We start from the raw sequence: 21,051 nt of genomic DNA, 5'->3' as shown, positions 1-21,051 counted from the left end.
CTCTGTGAATTTTTATTCTGCAAAAACTGAAATTCTGCACTATGGGGCAAGAATTTGGTCAACGGCACGATTTTGCCGCTAATGCTTTAAAATGTGGTGGTTTTTTTTGTCAAAGAAAGATATGTGCAGCTTCTACTCTGGAACAAATGGCAGGTTTTACTCTGTGTGGAAATGTCCATATTCAACAGAGATTCTGCCTTTTCCCCAGTAAACTACCTTCCTTTTTTATTATTATTATTATTTTTTATTTACTTTTTTGCCACATGGAGAAAAATGTGAGGTGAAAACATGAAGGTTTGTTTGTCTCACACGCTCAACCCTGAAACGTGACATTCCTCCTGGTTTCATCAGTGGTGTGAATTTTTCCACTCTGCTTTCACATCTTGAGTTTATCTGGAAAGAATACAGAATGGGAAATGCCTGGCTGATTTGCTAGGGGAAGGGTTTGCTGTTCTAATAAAGACCAGGTTGTTTCCTAATATCTGGAATGTGCAGAAAGATTCAGCAGGCGAAAAAGAGGTATTGCTTGAGCCTTCCCAAACCTCCTCAACTTTTGAGGGGCTTGCAAAACTTTCTGGGTTCATACAGGTCTGATCCAAAGCCCACTGAAGCCAGGAGGAGTTTTTTCCATTTTCTTTGGGAGGCTTTGGATTAGGCCTTAAATAAAACGGAGGGTATAATTCAAACCATTGCTTTTCAAGGAAGATGGAATAATGAACATGTATTTTTAAGTCACTGGAAGCCTGTGCTGTGTAAACAAGAAAACTTTCTGTTTGAAAGTCATTCTTGCCCAGCCTCGGCAGCGATCGAGGCAGTGCAGTGCTTCTTTTTTTAAAAGCAGCCCAGAACTTTGTTTTGTCAGAACCAGAACCTCAGAAGTGTTGTGTTCTGTTGTGAATCGATAGAATTCAATCCTCAGGGGGTTCTGCATTTGGCAAAGCAAGGACTCCTGCCCCTTATTTCAAGAATGAAGGATCCCCTTGTGATCTCAGACTCTGAGTTCAGGTTCCTTTTCTATGCTCACTTTGTGCAGCATTTTAGTTAAAGAGCAAGATTGCTGTTAGCAGTAAGTGCTTTCAGAAAGGAGCACCGTGTAGCCAACTGTGAGTCAATGTCCTTATTTAGGCAGTGCAAGTAGGAGGAACTTAGCTGGATCCCCTCTCAGCTGATCAGAAAAAGCAAGCAGGCAATGTTACTTGCTCCGGTCACTTGCTCCTGTGCTCTGGAGCTGGCAGCACCTAACGGAATCCAAGGATTATCTGACTGATACTCCAACAACTGGGACTTGTAAAATAGACCCAGTAACAACTCCCCCCTCCTTGGGATTTTCCCCTCTCTCCCCTCTGACTGTGGCGATAGACAAACATGTGAGGTTGGGAATAAATCATGTACTCAGAAGAAGGACCAGCACCCAGCCAGGAGGATGACTCCTCAACAGAAGGCTAATCTGCCCAAGGGACAGAGCGAAGAAGACCCAAGAGTGTGGATGCAGGAGTGGGGGAAGGCAAGTACATGGCTGGCATGTTAAAGGGGAGATGAAAGCACAGCTGAGTTGTGTTTGGGGCTCCGGCATGTGCTTTAATTTGTCTGCAGAAACTGTGTGTTTCCATGCTAGAAACCAGTAACCAAATCCCTTGGTCTTTTTCACATTCCTTCTACCCACTTCATTTGCTTAACGTTCCACCACTTCTGTTTACTAAGCCCATGTTTATTCCCACTTAGAATCGGTCTGAAAACTGTTGTCTTTTTTCCTGAGTGTCCACAAGTTGCAGTGCCTCCATCTAGGGGGTTAGGTATTATTTTGTCTCACATGGTAGGTTTAACTTCTCAAGCCATTCAGCTGGCCTGTAACCTGCCTGTCATTCTCTCCATTAGAAAGCTGTAATAGGAGATCTATTACAAATATCTCCCTACTCCATCTCACTGTGCACTAATATTCAACAATGAATCTCCATCAGCCCCTGGGCTATTTTATGGCTAAAAATAAAAGATGTGAGTTATCCCTAAAATCTGGAAAGGAGCAGATGCAGTTTCTGTTGGTGTCACACTGATCTTAGTAGTTTATTTCTATACAAATGATGGCATGATATCATTTAATCGGTGCTATGTAATATAAACAATCCAGTATTTGGCATCAAAGGGAGAAGTGTAGATGCCACTAGATTCAGAGTAACATCAACAGTCTTTGAAATGCTTAACTCACCACTCTATGCTTTTCACTTGGGATTTTTGGTAAAGATATTAGCCCGGGTCTCCTGATAACCAAAATTCTGCCTTGGGTTATTACAAACCCAAATCCCCCCTGCAGGTTCATTTGGCTAAAAATTTCTTCTTCCTTTCTGAAACTGTTCTGTGGTGTCCCTGTTTATTGTGAAACAACTGATGTGTTCCACTCCAGAGGTGCTTGCATTTCAGTGGTAGATGAGGTGTTTCTTATGTCAGTAATGTTTGGGATCCTTTGGGATGTAAAGTACTAGATAAATATCACATGACAATGTTTCAAATGCTGGTTGATTCAGCTCTCCATCCATAAATAGCAGGTTAAGCTTCACACCTATTGTGCTAGCAGGACAGCTGCAGTGGGCCAAGGGGAGCTATTGGTGCCAGCAACTGGGGGTGGAGGGGACTGTGTTCTCTGCCATATCTCTTAACATTGAAAAATAACAAACTTTTTTTTTTGGTGTGTGTGTGGGGGGGATTTCAACACAAAAAAAGTGGCTACCCTAATCTAAACCTATTATGAACTCTGAGCTAAGAGAGGTATGTCAGACCTCTGTAGCTGCCTGTTTGCAATGCAGTCCTAGTGATAGCGATGTTTTCAATGGCCTGATTATCAGTTTTGTCCCATGTGGCTGGGAGCTCAAAATCAAGGCACTGAGACTCGACAGCTTTGCAGAACTAAAAATGTTATTGATCGTTGCTGCCTTCTCAAAAGATCCTAACCACACAGCACTGACGAGACCACCCAAGTCCCGTTCCACTGTGCACTAGGCTCAGTGGGTTCTCTGGGGCCAGTCTCTTCTAGAGTTGTTACAAAGTGCTGGCGAGCAATCTGGAGGGGATATCATCAGAACCGAAGTTCAACTTCTGGTCTCCTTTTCTCTGTGTCCAGCCAGAACTGATCTTTTCTCTTACCCTTTCATATTGGGGCATCACTACTTTTTCATTCTCCGTAGCAGCACCTTTCCTCTATCATTCTGACAGCAAATCCAGCCTGCAAAGGCAAGTAAGAGTGAATATTAATGCGTGTATCTCCTTGCCCCTGGAATTTAGGGATTAGGGACAAATTGATTCAAACAAAATAAACTTCCAGAACTTTTGTTCAAAACTTGAACATTTTCTAAAATTGAAAGAAAAGCTGGGTTAATTTTTTAATGTCTTTATTAATTTTAAAATAATACATCATCGTAATCTGGAATGTGGACAAGAAAAATAATTAAAGTGTAAAAAAAAATAAAAGGCCTGGTCTGATACACCACCTCACCTCACAACACTGTGTCATGTAATGTTGGCCCCACATAATGTTTTTGTTGGCTTGACTGGGTCTATATTGCAGGCAGTGCCCCTGCAGATAATAAAGGATTCACTCAGAGAGACACTACAGCAGCAAGGAGCTTCACTAGTGATATGCACAGCTTCTCAAAAGAACTATATCCTAACTAACAAAATACATTTCTCCAAGGTCGAATAGTCTATACAGTCAGTCAAATGGAGCTTGAAAGAGAATTTGTAATAGCATCTTTTAGTGACTCCCAATAATTTATACATGCTCCTTATAGAAGAAAAGAGAAAATCTATCACGTTTACTCTTAAAAAAGACTTATAATTTGCTGAAATCAACTTTTTCAGGGTATTACTATTTAGCTTTGAGCCATGTTATTCAAATATGAATTACATAGCAAACATTTAGAAATGAAATCTCTCTGTTGTTTTTAGAACATGGCCAGCATGGGAGATATAGTGGCTTGCAGTGTCTTCTGGCTCCTCTGTGTTCTAGCAACTAAATACAAGGGGTTGTCAAAGGCTTTGTAAAGTTCTCTTGGTGAACAAAATTGTATATGGCTTATCTTTGTCTTCAAGTTATTTTTGAGCATCTCTGTAGTCTGAGTTCCAACTGGGACCACAACCAGAATAAGGTTCTCCTGAAATTTCCAATTGCATGAGGCTGGAGTCAATGTTTGAATGTGGAGTGCTTCTCCAATCTGTCCCTCTTCATTGAGCCTTAGCTGCACAGACCTTGGAAATGAGAAAGTCCTGGGACTACCCTTGCACTGCACACAAATCTCCTGTGTGGTAACGTGTTACACTGCTACCAGGACTTCAATGGATGTGATCCAAGAGCTTCTATTCTAAACAAACACTAGTCAGGCTGCATCTTCTGCTTAGGTATATCAGATGATGAACACATCAGTATTTTTAAAAAAAAATTTAGCCACCAGCCTGAAGACCTAGTGGACATTCACTCTAATTAGCCAAGAGATGCTGAGTCCCCTTATTCATAATCTATGTAGGATTCTGACTTATTTTTAAAAATATGTGCTTTTTTTTTTTTTTAATTCACAGTAGCAAACTATACCTCTTCCACCCCAGGCCCCTTAGGGGAAGCATTGGGTCTAGCCGCTGATTGTTGTGCTGCATGTAGAATTGTTTATTTCTATACAAATTGCATCTTGGAATGAGAAATAAGGAAGGAAACTGTTCAGCTGATTTGCTGTTCTCAGACAACTATGCATGTTACAGCCGTTCACACCTAGACATAGCCACGAGAGTATCTGATATCAGCAAACCTATATGACATCCGCCTCCATAGCCACCTTGATTTCATCTGTACTGTCATCTTCAGACACCTACATGACACCAATTCACATGTACACTCATAAACACCTACATAACTTACATTACATCTGCACACATTCCTACATTACACCAGTGTACTCACTCAGACCAGTTACACACTCCTTCATGGATACCTATGCTACCATTCCAGAAACCCACATGCTGATATTACACTACTAAATCTACATAAACATTCAAATCTGTACACTTCTATAGTACAGTCAGAAACATCCACTCCTATTTACACCCACATTGTACTAGCACACATTCACATGGCCGCCAATCTTACACTCATTCACTCACTCCCATGCTACCCTCACTTGCAGTCATCACACCCACTGTGCACCAGTACTTTATTCCAGAAATACCATCTCCAAATGGCAATAGGATTGTGCCAGCCAGCCAGCCACTGTTTGTCAGCTGGTATAATTCCAGTGGTTGGCAACTAAAATGTAGGTGTGGTCTTCCAGAGATGGTCCCTAAAGAATGGCTTGATCTGCACATCATTCATTGCCCATGGATGAAAGTTGGAGATTTGCAGGTTGCCAAATCCCCCTCGTTCTGTGGGTGCCCCTGGTTAGAGCTCTAACATATACACATTCTCAGGGGTACCCTCATCACCATGGCACAAGAGGGTATCATCAACCCCATTACACAGGCGCTGGCATATGTGTTTTAGCAGGAATATATATGATCCTCCTCATCACTGCCAGTGGCCCAGATTTACCAGTAAATGTTTCAATCACTGGGATCAGAAAATGATGCTGTTGCTAATTTTCCTGTTTCCCCTCTCACTGAGGTTGTCAGAGACTATACGTCTCCCCCTCCCCGTTGGGGGAGGGGGAGACACTCTCTCTCACCCCGTTCTCTTCCCCTTCTGCGCCTCTCATCCCCCACCCCATAGTGAACAAACAGGCTGTTCAGATAAGAATTGGAAAAGTGACTGAGAAAGTTTCCAAAACCCAGTGCCCATAATCAGTCCCTCCGAAAACAGGCAGGGTGGGGTGTAGCCTATAGTGAGAGAGAGAGAATCTGAAGGAAAACAGGATGTTTTTGTGATAACTTATTTTTCATAATTCTCATTGAAATGTTTGCTTCGTTCTGTTTTTGGAGTTGCCTGCAGCCTTTATTGGAGACGTGACAAGCCAAAGAACTTTGTGTGTGGGGGGCGGGGGGGGAGTATGTTGTGGGAAGATACTGCTAGGTAGACAACAGATAGGAGTGATTTAATGACTGCTAGCATATCACAGAGCATAGTCCCTCTATATATATCTGGTGCAAATGCACCTGGGATGTTGTATTGAGGTTCTCAGTACTGAATACCAGACAGATTTTGACAAATTGCAAAGAATTCAGAGAAATGCAACAAAAACACTCAAGACACTGGAGGGATTGATGTAAGCGTAGAGCTCTGGTGAACTCTGGGGGTAGTCAGTAAACTTCTTTAGGGTTTGTTCCCATCATTCTGGGGCCTTCTGCATCCAATAATGTGCCATGGCACTGACTCTGTTTTCACAAGAATGCCCCTAGTGATCAAACAAAACAAACAGGAAAAGCAGAAGACAGAAAATAATGTATGAAAAAAAAGCAGAATCATCTCGAAATAAAACATTTCTCAAAGTTTCCCATTGCCCATTGGCAGTGCTTTAATGCTGCACAAGAAATAGAGACATAAGAATTGATACTGTATATCAAAACAGCCCGATGGCCTGCAATCTGGTATCTCGAGCTGCTAACCTGAGTTGCCGAGTCTTCAATGCTATTTTAACTTGATTTAGGTAACCTTAGTTAATAACACACCTTTTGTTGTAGTGTAGACATGCTTCGAGAGTGGCCAGTTGTGGGTGCTCTAGAAGAAGGTGTTACCGCCTTCTTCACAATGGCACTCTTTTATGCAAGTTCATCCTATGGAACAAAATGTCTTCCTGAGCTGAGCCTATTGAGAGTTAGCAGTACTATATACTCTCTGATCTCTTTGTCCCTCTCTAATCTCTCCTTCACCACCTCCGTGGGCAACTCCTCCTTCTCCGCATTATGTTAGCTTCTCCCATTGTCTGTTCTCAGCCCTCTCACTGCTCTTTTACTCCCTGTTCCTTGCATGAATTCAAATAATACCTTTATGCTGATCACTCCCAAACCTCTGTCTCCACCCCAATCTTTCACCACCTGTTCAATGATGTGTCTCCAACTGCCTCTCTTACAGTTCCACCCATCTCTTGCAGCCTTCTCAAAAACTAGCAAAAAAAAAAAAAAAAGGCACTTCTTTGGCCAAATCCTCTTGCTATTTACAATGGTTGTGTAAAATCCAGAGTTACTCCCCTAAAGATTATGAGGTTCAGATCCAGGTTTTGATTCTGGAATGTTGCTTTCCAAAGTTTGGGGATGCTTGAATCTTTCGTGAGCCTATCTCAAGATTAAGAAGGCGTTGGAAGGTGGGTTCTACTTGGAAGTATTCAAGCTGTCCCCATTCCAGTTGGCAGGTGGGTGAGCAATGCAAGGAGGGGACTTCTTTTCATGCTGTGTGCTTTGTAAGGGTCACTGCTGATTAGCCTGTTTTTTCCACCAGCCAGTTCTGAGAATGCCTTTAGTAAATCCAAAACTGTATAACACTAACGTGATGCTTATAAGGCATAAAGGGATTAATGTTCAACTCTAATGAAATCCAGATGCACACAGCTGCCTCTTTTCAAGCTCTCTTCCATTGCCAAGTTGCAAATGAAATGATTTAATTAATGTAAATACACGGGACGCACCAGACTCAGAATAGCTATAATATCTACTACATACTTAAACCCACAAGATACCAAGGCCATTGGGTTTCTGTTGACAGCTCATGCAGTAGGGAAGACTTAGTTATCCACAAACCAACTCCATTTGCAAATAATTCATTCGTGAGATAAACTTCATGACCTTCTGCAAAGGGCTCTGATGCAATAGAGCTGGGGAAAACTAGCAGAGGAATAAAGTTGCTTTTATTAATCAAAGAAAGCAAATGTCTGTGTAATGAATTGGTGGGTCTCAGCCCAGTACCGAATGGATAGGTGTCCACATCACTAAAACCACCAGCGCAAATAGCAGTAGATGGCCTCTTTGATGGTAGTCTCATCTGAGGGAATGTCTACACTGCAATTAAAAACCCATGGCTGGCCCGTGCCAGCTGACTCACGCTCGCAGAGCTCAGGCTAAGGCACTGCTTAATTGCGGTGTAGCCGTTCAGGCTTGGGCTGGACCCTAGGTTCTAGGACCCTGTAAAATGTAAGAAGCCCAGGATTCAGACTGCAGCCCAAGCCCGAACATCTACACTGCAGTTAAACAGCCCCTGAGCCTCAGCGAGCCCAAGTCAGCTGACAAGGGCCAGTCACAGGTGACTAACTGCAGTGTAGACATATCCTAAGAGACCAAAAATCCAATGGCTCATGCAGACAGAACTTCCTTCTCACCCCTAGGGGCTAAGCAAGGGAAGGTTGGTGCTGCAGCATTCTACCTCAGAGGTGGTTGTATTTTAGTGGAGGGGAATGAGATATCTGAAACCTTTGGGAAAGGGGATGGAGCTGGGGTATCATATCATATTCCCAATGGACCTGAAGTATTACTGCCTCACATAGTGTTTATTGTTGGCCTTTTCTTTCCCTTGCATGGTTATATTTTCCTTTTTCTCACCCCTCTCATGGTGTACTGTAAAGTCTCAGCCCCTGCCCACCAGAGGAGAAAGGAAGAAGCCTGACTCTCAAACTCAAATCATAGAATCATAGAAAATTAGGGTTGGAAGAGACCTCAGGAGGTCATCTAGTCCAATCCCCTGCTCAAAGCAGAACCAATCCCCAACTAAATCATCCCAGCCAGGGCTTTGTCAAGGCACGCCTTAAAAACCTCTAAGGATCGAGATTCCACCACCTCCCTAGGTAACCCATTCCAGTGCTTCACCACACTCCTAGTGAAATAGTTTTTTCTAATATCCAACCTAGACCTCCCCCACTGCAACCAGAGACGGCTCGATGGTTTTTGCCGTCCCACGCACGGCAGTCAGGCGAGTTTCGGTGGCGCGCCTGCAGGCGGTCCACTGGCCACACAGATTCGGCGGCATGCCTTCAGGAGGTCCGCTGGTGCCACGCCTTCAGCATTCCCGCTGCTGAATTACCGCCGAAGCTGCGGGACTGGCGGACCTCCCGCAGGCATGCCACCGAAGGCAACCTGACGGCCACCCTCACAGCAACCGGCAGGCCGCCCCCCGTGGCTTGCCGCCCCAGGCACGCGCTTGGTGCGCTGGTGCCTGGAGCAGCCCGTGACTGCAACTTGAGACCATTGCTCCTTGTTCTGTCATCTACACCACTGAGAACAGCCGAGCTCCATCCTCTTTGGAACCCCCCTTCAGGTAGTTGAAGGCTGCTATTAAATCCCCCCTCACTCTTCTCTTTTGCAGACTAAATAAGCCCAGTTCCCTCAGCCTCTCCTCAAAAGTCATGTTCCCCAGCCCCCTAATTATTTTTGTTGCCCTCCACTGGATTCTCTCCAATTTGTCCACATCCTTTCTGTAGTGGGGGGCCCAAAACTGGACACAGTACTCCACATGTGGCCTCACCAGTGTCTAATAGAGGGAAATAATCACTTCCCTCAATCTGCTGGCAATGCTCCTACTAATGCAGCCCAATATGCCATTAGCCTTCTTGGCAACAAGGGCACACTGCTGACTCATATCCAGCTTCTCTTCCACTGAAATCCCCAGGTCCTTTTCTGCAGAACTGCCGCTTAGCCATCAGTCACAGCCTGTAGCAGTGCCTGGGATTCTTCCGTCCTACGTGCAGGACTCTGCACTTGTCCTTGTTGAACCTCACCTGTTTTCTTTTGGCCCAATCCTCCAATTTGTCTATGTCACTCTGGACCCTATCCCTACCCTCCAGCATCTCTACCTCTCCCCCCAGCTTAGAGTCATCCACAAACTTGCTGAGGGTGCAACCCATGCCAGCATCCAGATCATTAATGAAGATGTTGAACAAAACCCCATGGGGCACTCCGCTTGATACCGGCTGCCAACTGGACATCGGGCCGTTGATCATTACCCATTGAGCTCGATGCTCTACCCAGCTTTCTATCCAGCTTATAGCCCATTCATCCAATTCATACTTCTTTAACTTGCTGGCAAGAATACTGTGGGAGACCGTATCAAAAGCTTTGCTAAAATCAAGGTATATCACATCCACCGCTTTCCCCATATCCACAGAACCAGTTATCTTATCATAGAAGGCAATCAGGTTGGTCAGGCATGACTTGCCCTTGGTGAATCCATGTTGACTGTTCCTGATCCTCCAAGTGCTTCAAAATGGATTCCTTGAGGACCTGCTCCATGATTTTTCCAGGGACTGAGGTGAGGCTGACTAGTCTCTAGTTCCCTGGATTCTTCTCCTTCTTCCCTTTTTTAAAGATGGGCACTATATTTGCCTTTTTCCAATGGTCCGGGACCTCCCCTGATTGCCATGAGTTTTCAAAGATAATGGCCAATGGCTCTGCAATCACATCAGCCAGCTCCCTCAGCACCCTCAGATGCATTGCCTCCGGCCCCATGGACTTGTGCATGTCCTGCTTTTCTAAATAGTCCTTAACCTGTTCTTTCACCACTGAGGGCTGCTTACCTCCTCCCCACACTGTGCTGCCCAGTGAAGCAGTCTGGGAGCTGACCTTGTCTGTAAAGACCAAGGCAAAAAAAAAACAAACCTGAGTACTTCAGCTTTTTCCACTTCAATTGTCACTAGGTTGCCTCCCCCATACAGTAAGGGTCCCACACTTTCCATGACCACCTTCTTGTTGCTAACATACCTGTAGAAACCCTTCTGTTTACCCTTTACATCCCTTGCTAGCTGCAACTCCAATTGTGTTTTGGCCTTCCTCATTACACCCCTGCATGCTCAAGCAATATTTTTATACTCCTCCCTAGTCATCTGTCCAAGTTTCCACTTCTTGTAAGCTTCCTTTTTGTGTTTAAGCTCACTGAAGATTTCTCTGTTAAGCCAAGCTAGTCACCTACCATATTTGCTATTCTTTCTGCACATTGGGATGGTTTGTTCCTGCAACCTCAATAAGGCTTCTTTAAAATACAGCCAGCTCTCCTGAATTCCTTTCCCCCCTCATATTAGCCTCCTATCAGTTCCCTGAGGGGGTCAAAGTCTGCTTTTCTGAAGTCCAAGGTCCGTATTCTGCTGCTCTCCTTTCTTCCTTTTGTCAGGATCCTGAACTCAACCATCTCATGGTCACTATTGCCCAGGTTGCCACCCACTTCTACTTCCCTGTTTGTGAGCAGCAGGTCAAAGGAGCATGGCCCCTAGTTGGTTCCTCCAGCACTTGCACCAGGAAGTTGTCCCCAACACTCTCCAAACATTTCCTGGATTGTCTGTGTACTGTATTGCTGTATTGCTCTCCCAGCAGATGTCAGGGTGATTGAAGTCCCCCATGAGAACCAGGGCCTGTGATCTGGAAACTTCTGTTAGTTGTCCAAAGAAAGCCTCATCTACCTCATCCTCCCGGTCTGGTGGTTTATAGCAGACTCCCACCACAACATCACCCTTGTTGCTCTCGCCTCTAAACTTAATCCAAAGACTCTCAACAGGCTTGTCTCCAGTTTCATACTGGAGCTACGAGCAATCATAGTGCTCTCTGATTCCCTGTGTAGAGTGGCATGAAATAATGCCACTTGCCCATCAAACTGTCCATACATTTGTATTTTTAATATGGAAGCAGTGGAGAGAATTGTGCTAGAAGAAAAAACAGCGTGTGTGTGTTTTTTAAAGGCACAAAGGCATGTGTTACATTCTTCCATTCCTTGGGTTTGGCGGCTATGCAACTTTTTCATTTGGCTAAATCTTGGTTCAGTGAAGAATTTATTTGCACTTCAGAAAAAAAAACTCTGTTCATAATTTACATTGGACTCATTGATGATTTTTTATACATAGAAATCCAATAAGTTCCCTCCCATTATATATACATCCGACTTCACAGTAGGGGCTTCTATTCCAAAGTCCCAGCCTTCATTAAAAGGTTTAAAAGGCATTTTTAAAGTCTGTCTGCATTGGTTTCCCATGCAGGGCTTCTTGGTTGTTTCTTTGGAATTGTTTAAGGGCATATTCATTACTAGAAATCATCCAGGCCTGATGGTAAAAATAATAAATATGTAAAAAATGAGAGAGACTCTTTCACAACTGGAGAAGCAAGAAACCGTTTCCTAAGAAAGAACGTTCCCAAGTAACTGGAGGGAGTAAGGAGATGAGAGTAGAGACACTCTACTGTCAAGAGAGTCTGTCCTGGTCTTTCTTGGGAAGACAAGTGACAAGGGAAAGTGATATTTAAAAAAAATAGACTATCTGGAATCTTTGAAAAGAACATCTCCATATGAGGCACTCAGATACTATAGTGATAGGTGTGGCAGAAGGACCTCAGAAGAACAGAACAGAACCTTCCTTTGTAGAGGGAATGTAGCAAATATTTCAAATATTAATACCAATAGATCAGAGATGAGTCTCAGTTTGGGTAGACGAAGAACTGCTCAAGGCTTGAACTAAAGCCTGTGGGAGCTTTGTGCATGTTAAAAAAATATTTAGCTAAGTTTACAAACTAATGTTTCACTTTTTCTGCTTCTTGTGGCCCTCTTAACTTGGACTCGAGGGGAAACCAATGAACTCCCATTCCAGAGGCTTCTTTTCCTGTATAATGACCTGGCCAGAAACAGGAAGAACTGGGCTCTTCTAAGATGTCTTTACTTATTGATTTCTTTAGTGCCTGCCAACTTGTGATTTAATTGTTTTGATGCACACTGGAAAGATGTGAAAAGCTTGGTCTTGTGAGACTCTCAGCCCAGTTACTCAGGCAGATAGGGATGAGAAAAGCTTCTGAATTTCTGGGTGCCTCTTTGAACTGAAACTCAAACATTCAAGACCTGATCCTGTTGAAGTCAATGGTAAGACCTTGGGGGAACAGGAGCAAGCACTTAGTGGGTCATCTGCCATCAATATAAATATCCTAGAACGTAAGCCACTGAATAAATTACACATACAAGAAAAAACAAACAAACAAAAAAGATTGAGTACTCAAGCTGCCTCTTGTTAGGAAGAGGGCACCTTACTTTGTGTTTACAGTGCTATGATCCTAACTGGAGACTCTAGGTTCTATCACAATCCACATAATAACAATGCAGTGTGCACAGCAATACATTGCCCTGAGGATTGCGAGGAAACTTTACATACTTCCAGCTGCACCATAAATTGGTTGGTTCATTAGGGGTAAACACATATAACAGAATGAAATATTCTAGTCAGATAGAAACATACAAACAAGGCTCTAAAAACGGGATCTAAAACCATTAAAGCTTAGGAATAAGGCTGCACTTGGCTACTTGTTAAATAAACAGTTCTAAAACTTCACTTTATCTGTTAAGAGTCACCATGTCTATAACTGGCCATTGTATCTTCCAGTCTGATCTTTTATTTTCTGTACAGGATGGTATTTTATTCTGATAGGATGTCCCCAAAAATACAGACAGACACACCCAAGTGCTGAACTTCTAGATTTTTGGAGAAAAGAGGAAGCTTGGATGTTTGCAGCAGTAGAGGCTCTCATAAATTATCACAGATTCTGTCCATCACCACAGTGTCAATGGGCTGAAGCCTGAAAATATCAGGAGTTTTGCTTCCCTTGTATGTCAGTGCTCTATTCCAGCAGGAATCATCTTTCTGTCTGTGATGCCAGATAATGAAGTGACTGCGATCTAGCACCAATGGGGTCTTGGTCCATGACAGGGACTCCTAAGCACTACTGCAATATAAATAATAATAATATCTGTCCTTACTCTTCTGCTCAGAACTATGGGATTCCTTTCTAAAGAATTTCAACCCGTTTAGGTTTAGGTGTTGTTGCCAGTCACTGAGTTTGTGGGTCATTTACAATTCTCATAGGACTATCCTCTCAGAAAAAAGAACAGGAGTACTTGTGGCACCTTAGAGACTAACAAATTTATTTGAGCATAAGCTTTCGTGGGCTACAGCTCACTTCATCGGATGCATGTAGTGGAAAATATAGTAGGAAGCTATATATATATATATATATATACACAGAGAACATGAAACAATGGGTGTTACCATACACACTATAAGGAGAGTGATCAGTTAAGGTGAGCTATCATCACCAGGAGAGAAAAAGAACTGTTTGTAGTGGTAATGAAAATGGCCCATTTCCAGCAATTGACAAGGAGATGTGAGAACTGGCGGGGGGGGGGGGGAATAAGCATGGGGAAATAGTTTTACTTTGTGTAATGGCCCATCCACTCCCAGTCTTTATTCAAGCCTAATTTAATGGTGTCCAATTTGCAAATTAATTCCAATTCAGCAGTCTCTCGGAGTCTGTTTTTGAAGTGTTTTTGTTGTAATATTGCGACTTTTAGGTCTGTAATCAAGTGGCCAGGGAGATTGAAGTGTTCTCCAACTGGTTTTTGAATGTTATAATTCTTGACGTCTGATTAACATCAGCATCATTTTTGCCATTCATTTTTATGTTGTTCCAGAGATCCTGAGCATAGCCTGCAGGTATAAATAATTCATGGGAGCTGAACAGATGAAATGGAACAGAATAGTGTAGGTCAAACTATTCCCCAGTCACATCTCCTGGAAAATCCACTTGGCTGTTGGCAGATGAGTTCCGTCCCGACCCGCTGATATGGGACATTTTAAAATAAATTGGTTGGGTTCCATTTCTTGGAAGGAAATGAAGCTATTTTCAAAGCTCGTCCTTCAGATGTGATTTAGCACCATCGGGCTCTGCATATTTTAAGAAATGTTTGGATTTGGATTTTTTCTTTTGGAGAAATAAAAAAGTAAAGAAAAGCAATTAGTAAAATGCCAAGTGAAAATGAGCTTGTGTAAAACAGCTCAGATAAATATATACAACCAATCTTCTTAGCTCTCAGTTCACCCTCAGCTGGCTCTTTCTCTGATGGGGCTTTCATCCCCAGATAATATACTGTGGCCACCCAGTGTTATTTATGCTTCCTCCTTTGACTAATTGTGGCTCCAAGAAGAGGCTGAAGGGTTAAAGAAACCTGAGTATTGTTCGTAGGGAAAAATTAATGCTTTACCATATGCCTCTGCTGGCAAAATCCATCCCAAGAACTAATAGAATGGCTGCTTTCCACTGGCACCTCCCTTCTGAGTATGGAATAGTTTTCCCTTTCAAAGTGAAATAACATGAAATACTAAAATGTCCTTACCTGACATGAAGCAATATGGCACAGCTAGGCTAGTCAGTTTTTAACTTGTGATATTAGCCAGTAAAGCACTGAAAATGTGATGGTGTTGTAACTGGAAGATTTTCAGAGCAACAATATGGGCAATAGTTACAGGATAGTTATTTGAATTGGCTAGTATGTATGTGAGCCACAGCCTTCTACTGGATGATTCAGAACTCTTAACTCCATGTCATATGCCCTATACTGTTTGTTGTTAATGGAGATTCTCCTTCAGTTCAAGTGGCAAGGGTCTGTACTTTTGGAGCAGAATATTCTGAGTTCAATCCTCCCTGATGCCAGGAATTTCCGAGTGGCCAAAGATTAGTTACAATACTGTATAAGATTAATCTTCTTCGACTGTCTGCTCCTACCCTCCCACTCACTCCTTACATTATTAGTGTGGTGTCTGTCCGGATTAGAATGTAAAATCCTGGGGCAGGGGCTGGGTCTCACTTGTGGTTGTTTACAATTAATAAATTGTAATAATAATTGTGGGGGAATGTTTCTAGTGATTAGAGGAGAGGACTAGAGTAAGGAGACCTGGGTTCTCTTTCTAACTCTACTACTGCTTCTTTGTGCTATCTTGTGTTAGTTACTTAAGCCTTTTTGAGCCTCAGTTTCACCATGTTTAAAGTGGGCACTCTAATGCCTATCTACTGTGTGTAACAAGGATGCTGTGAGACTTAACTGATTCATGTTTGTAAAGTGCTTTAAGATCCTCAGATGGAAGACACTATAGAAAAGCAAAGCCTTAGTGTATGTCTAGAGAAGATATAAAACAACCAATGGCATCTTTGCTGAGACTGGGCAGCATCCCACTTCTTGCAGTGGTGGAAACTCAATCATGATCATATAGAGTTGTGCCAGTTTGGGTGCTGGCCCACAAGTAGGTAATGTACTAAAAGGGAATTCTTAAAAACAAGTCATCCTTTTTCCAAGACGGGGTTTGCTTGTCTATTATAAAGCTATCCTGTCCCTACTTACATACACACATGCCACTGGAGCAGCGGTTATAGCCTTGTGTAATACAAATACCCCAATGTGGCATTCATTCCTGAAGAAAGAAGAGAATCATAGTTCAATGCAAGTGGCGACTCCTCCAGCCAGTAAAATGTTGTTGTCCCTGAAATGAAAACCTGGCAGATTAACACCACAAGTTTAGCCCATTTCATTTTCTCCTGGGTATTCTGAATATTGGGAAGAGGCCCACCCCATGCTGTGGGATGGAGTATCTGACACAGGGGTGATGTTTGTCGGCAAAGTCCAGCACTGCACGGAGGCAAAGACAGCAGAGTAGCGGAGGCTGCAGATAATAGAACCAGAACCAGAATTCTGGGCACCCAAAAAGGAAGAAGGGAAAAAAATTTCCCTCTTAGTTCATGAGTGAAAGTAGAGCAGGACAAAAGTGCAGCCTGTGGCCAGAAGTGCCCCACTGAAACCAGAGGCTGAAATCATGTGACAACAGCTTACAAGAGTTCAGAGTCAACAAGTCTGAACCTGAAATTTTCCCGGGCTTATCCCTGAACCCAGGATCTCACATAATTCACAACATTTAATTACCTGGGCCTCAGACACCCCTAGGAGGCAGGGAAGTACATTATTAGCCCCATTTTACAGGTGGGGAAAGTGAGGTGATGTAAGTTGTCCTTAAGGGCTAGATTGTGCCATATAGGCAGAGCCCTGCATTGGGGACAGGGAGAAATGGCAGTGCCCCAGAGGGAGTACCAGAGATGTGGTGCCTGCACTGGGCAGAGTACTTTCCAATGTACTCCTGTGTGCAAGGGAGCATACAAATTCTACACTTCTTTGAAGGGTGCAGCATACCCTACCCTTCCAATGCATTGCGGGGGAGGGGGGAAAGGGGGAGAAGGGTGCTGCCTACTTCACAAGCTTTCAGGGAGCTGTGCTCCCAGTGAGAACATCGCACTTCTCTGAGAGCAGGGGCTACAGTTTTGGCCAGGTCCGGATTAACCTTTTGTGGGCCCCCATGGAGACAATGGACGATGGCACGGGGAAGTCAGTCCCTGGATCGAGGGGCCAGCCAGAGGCAATGGGACCTGGCATGGCAGGGGTGGCCCCGCTCCACCCAATGCAAGGGCACTATTTACAAACAGGCAGTTGCCAGATGCACAGTGGCCTGCCCAGCTCTGTGCTGCCAGCATGCCCCTTCCCCTCAGGGACAGGCTCATGCTGTGCCACACAGCCCCCTGCCCAACACCTCCCGACTCCCTATGGCCAGAGGCCACCCCGGACCCACCCACAAATGCACAGTGCCCTGAACACCACCACCCGTGCCCAGCGCCCCCTGCCTACAGCCCCACCACAACTGCCCAGCACCCCCTACAAAACCCCCACTCCCTAGTGCACCAATACACATAGGTCTTCCCTGCCCCTCCACAGCCCAGCTCCCCGCAGCCCTGCCTCCTGGCCACACTCACCGGCCCTGCTGGGAGGCGACTGTGTCTGCCGGGCTGAGCTGGCAGCGCAGCCAGGGCTGGACCCAGGGCTGGGAATCACTCCATCCCCTCAGGAGTGGTGCGATCAGCCAGGCCAGGGCCTGCCCCGGGCAGGGTCCCTCAAGATGCACTTGCCTGGAGGGGCCTAACCAAGCCCTCCACATTGTTCCCCCACACACACACCTGGCTGAGACTGGCCAGGCTTCTGCACCAGTCCCAGGCGGCTCAGCTCTGGGGAGATAGGTGGGGCTTCACAGGTGGTGGGAAGCAGAGACTGCCCAGAGCCAGAGGTGCACTGGGGTCTGGCCAGGGGGCTGAGAGGAGCAGGGGATGGGGCCAGGGGTAGAGAGGAGCCCTTGGCCAGCCAGCGGACAGGCTGAGAGGAGCAATTGGTGGACGGCGGGAGCCAGCAGGGTCTTGGGGCGCAGTGCAAGCAAAGCAGGCCAGGGCCCCTTCTGAGCATGGGCCCGGCTCCATGGAACCACTGGAGCCATTGTAAACCCGGCACTGGTTTTGGCTGATCCTGCCACTGGCTGCACAAGGAAAGGAGCCTCTTTTTCCCTTCCCTATCACTTAGCAGCCACATAAGGTCTAGGCTGCATCTAGGCCAAAGTGGGTCAGTGCAGAGTGGGAAGTAGAACTTGGGATCCTGATTTCACATCCCTTGCCCTAACCACCAGAGGAGTCTAACCCTGCATGCAGGATGGCCAAGAGGCAGACAGCCTTAGGGATGCTGTGCATGGGAATATAACATTCAGAAATATAAAGCATCCCCAGTTCCTTTCCTTTAGCATATAGAGGGCCATATTGCACAACCCTTACTCTTCTTCACTTCAGTGGCATTACTCATGTGAGCCAGCACTCCCCAACATATGGTCCTCCTGAGTATTACTGCTCAGGTACGTGAAGGAATTTCCCTGAGCTATTCACTGGCTTTATGAGGGTTTATATTTGGTCATAATAATGATTTCTAGCTGCACAAACACCAAGTAACCACACCATCAAGCAGCAAAATCTGTCTGAAAAATAGAGGCACAGGCATGCACTGGCAGAGGAATGGAGCTGAGCCACTCAAGTGTGACAATGAAGGACCTCGCCTCCTGCCCCTCAACTCAGGAAGAGGCAGTGTGCGTTCCCTGTCCCTGTCTGTGCAGAAGGTGGGATGAGGTCAGGGTTCCACTTGCTCTTTGTCTCTCCTTAACTCTTTTGGGGGGTGCTAGCCAGGACTGCAGTTGTGGCAGTCCCCGGAGGGGAAGGGCAGAGGCTTGCAAGAGCAATAAGTTGTTGAAATGTCTAAATTCTAGGGGCCTGACTCTCCCCTGCCTTGCACCTTGTTCTGTCACCTCCACCTTTTCAGAGAGGAGGCAGAGCTGCATGTTGGCATTTTGCAAGAACTTCAGACGTGTGCAAATGAAAGTTCAAGGATGGGAGAATCTGGCTTTGTTGATCTGCACCCGCAAGTGATTGTTGTCCCCCAAAATGCACTCTCAGATATGTTCAGGAGCAATTTTGGAGGCTTTTTTTGCCACGTTAGCCTATGCAAGCAAGGCACTGAAATGTCCTGGTAAAAGGGGCAACAACTATTGGCCATTGCTTGTTACTGAAGATCAACTTCACTTTCCCATCTGAGCATAAATATCCCAGTGCTGGCGCTGGGATACCGCAGGAACTGCCAAAGGAGCAGTGTAATTCCAAACCCAGAGGTGAAAATAAGCTGGTATGGTCCGGTACAGCATACCAGCAAGAGCCAGTACACCGTGCCGGACCGCACCGGCTTCCGCGGCGGGGATTTAAAGGGCTCTGGGCTCCACGGCGGGGAGCCCAGAGCCCTTTAAATCCTGCCCGCAGCTCCGGCGGCTGGGCTGGGGCCAGGATTTAAGGGCTCGGGGCTCCTTCCCAGCCTCAGCCAGTGCCCCAGGACCTTTAAATCTTGAGAGGCCCCACCTCTTCTGGTTGAGGCCACACCTCTTCCAGATGAGGCCACGCCCTCCCTGAGGACTCCGGCAGTACCAGTAAGTCCTGTAAGTTACTTTCACCCCGTCCAAACCCCTCTATCCAAAGCTCTCTCTCTTTTATTGTCTTTACTTATCCTTACAAACCAGAAGAAGAATGTTCTGAGCTCTGGGGAAATTAAAGTTTCCCCTGAGAATCCACTCATTTCAGGCTGGCTCCTCGGCAGATGTAAACAGGCCAAGGGCAATTGACTTCAATGGAGCCATATATCAGTTGACCCCAGCTCAGGATCTGGTCCCTTGTCCTTTGTTTTGTTTTGTGGAGTAGACCAACCTGGGATTTAACTCCAAGGTGTTTGTTGAAATTTGTCACCTTAACCTCCACTTTGACCCCTACCCAACTGTCACTCACTCGCTGAGAGCAAATATCAAAAGTTTGGTGGAATTTTTCACTCCACTTTGAGCCAACATCTCCTCGCCCCGGCCACTGGGACCTCAGTGCAGCCTTCTCCATGATCAGTGGCATTTAGTGAGAGAATCCTGGAAGGATGTGAGCTGCATGCTAGCAGGCTGGTACAGGAAGCAGCTGTTGGTGTCAGGAACTGGTTCATACAAAACACATTTTCCCAGAGAGGCTGTTTCATTAAAATCTGCTCCTGGCCGGCTCTGTCACCATACGGGTTACATTGACCTGTCTGTTGCTGACAAATGCAAGGAAATCAACTAACAATGCATCATAATGATCATCATCATCATGCTTGTGCTGAATATAGCTTCTTTCACCGGGCAGGCATAGGGGAACGGATTTGGAGAAAACAGACACTCCTTTGTCCTGCTCCAAACCCAAACACAACAAATCTATTTGAAGGATCACATTTGGATGAGAATTTGGGGTTTTTTTCTTCTTCTAATAGCAGCTCACTAAGGAGAGCAAGACTGTGAAAGCACTCCTCTTATACCACCAGAGGGGCTCCTGGTGTGACAGGAGTGAGGCATGTGGCAGTGTGTGTAGATTGTGCTGCACTGACGAAGCAGCTTTTCTTCTGAATATCTGAGGGCTTGGAAAAGTGCAGGAACTGCTAGCCCCATTTTACAAATAGGTCAGGTGACTTCCCAAAGGTCATGCAGTGAACCATAGTAGTCAGGACTAGAACCAAGATTTCCTGGCTCCCATTCCCCCATGCTAACTATTACTCCATATGCTCTATACGCCACACTGTACGTAAATAACAGAACTTCATTCTCCACGGTATTTAAGCTAGCACTTTTCCCCAGCCCTAAAGTCACTTTAAAAGGAAACTGAGTAGACAAAAGTCATCATAAAAATGACCAGTTACTGTTTTCAAGGTGATCTAATTCCAGATTCCCATTCACACAAAGCCTTCATCTCTTTCACTCCCTCTGCCTCTTGATTCTCTAAATAAAAGGCAAATGGAACATCTAAAAGCACTTTGCGAGACTGTCCTCCATTCACATAAACAGAAGAGAAAACATCATGGAGCAGATGGCAGTCTCACATCAAGAGATTTTTGTTGGAATGCTGCTG

At 45.1% G+C, this 21,051-nt stretch overlaps 1 protein-coding gene across 2 annotated transcripts in view; it reads left to right on the top strand.

Annotated features, from left to right (window-relative positions):
• The first annotated feature begins 1,184 nt into the window (after positions 1 to 1,184).
• LOC117883053 (rho GTPase-activating protein 20-like) overlaps positions 1,185 to 21,051 on the top strand; it is a 66,986-nt gene continuing 47,119 nt past the window's right edge. Inside the window, exon 1 of one of the 2 annotated variants that reach the window (XM_034782006.1) lies at positions 1,185 to 1,504. In XM_034782006.1, the coding sequence (XP_034637897.1) occupies positions 1,424 to 1,504 (81 nt within the window). In that variant the 5' untranslated portion in view covers positions 1,185 to 1,423. Of the gene's footprint in view, positions 1,505 to 2,333; positions 2,418 to 21,051 lie in introns of those variants that run through there. The other variant, XM_034782007.1, reaches the window with a different exon arrangement.

Source organism: Trachemys scripta, chromosome 9 (genome assembly GCF_013100865.1).
Source record: "Trachemys scripta elegans isolate TJP31775 chromosome 9, CAS_Tse_1.0, whole genome shotgun sequence".
NCBI classification, from domain to species: Eukaryota; Metazoa; Chordata; order Testudines; family Emydidae; genus Trachemys; species Trachemys scripta.
The sequence above is the reverse complement of the archived record's forward strand: the minus strand, read 5'-3'. Positions and strand labels throughout refer to the sequence as shown.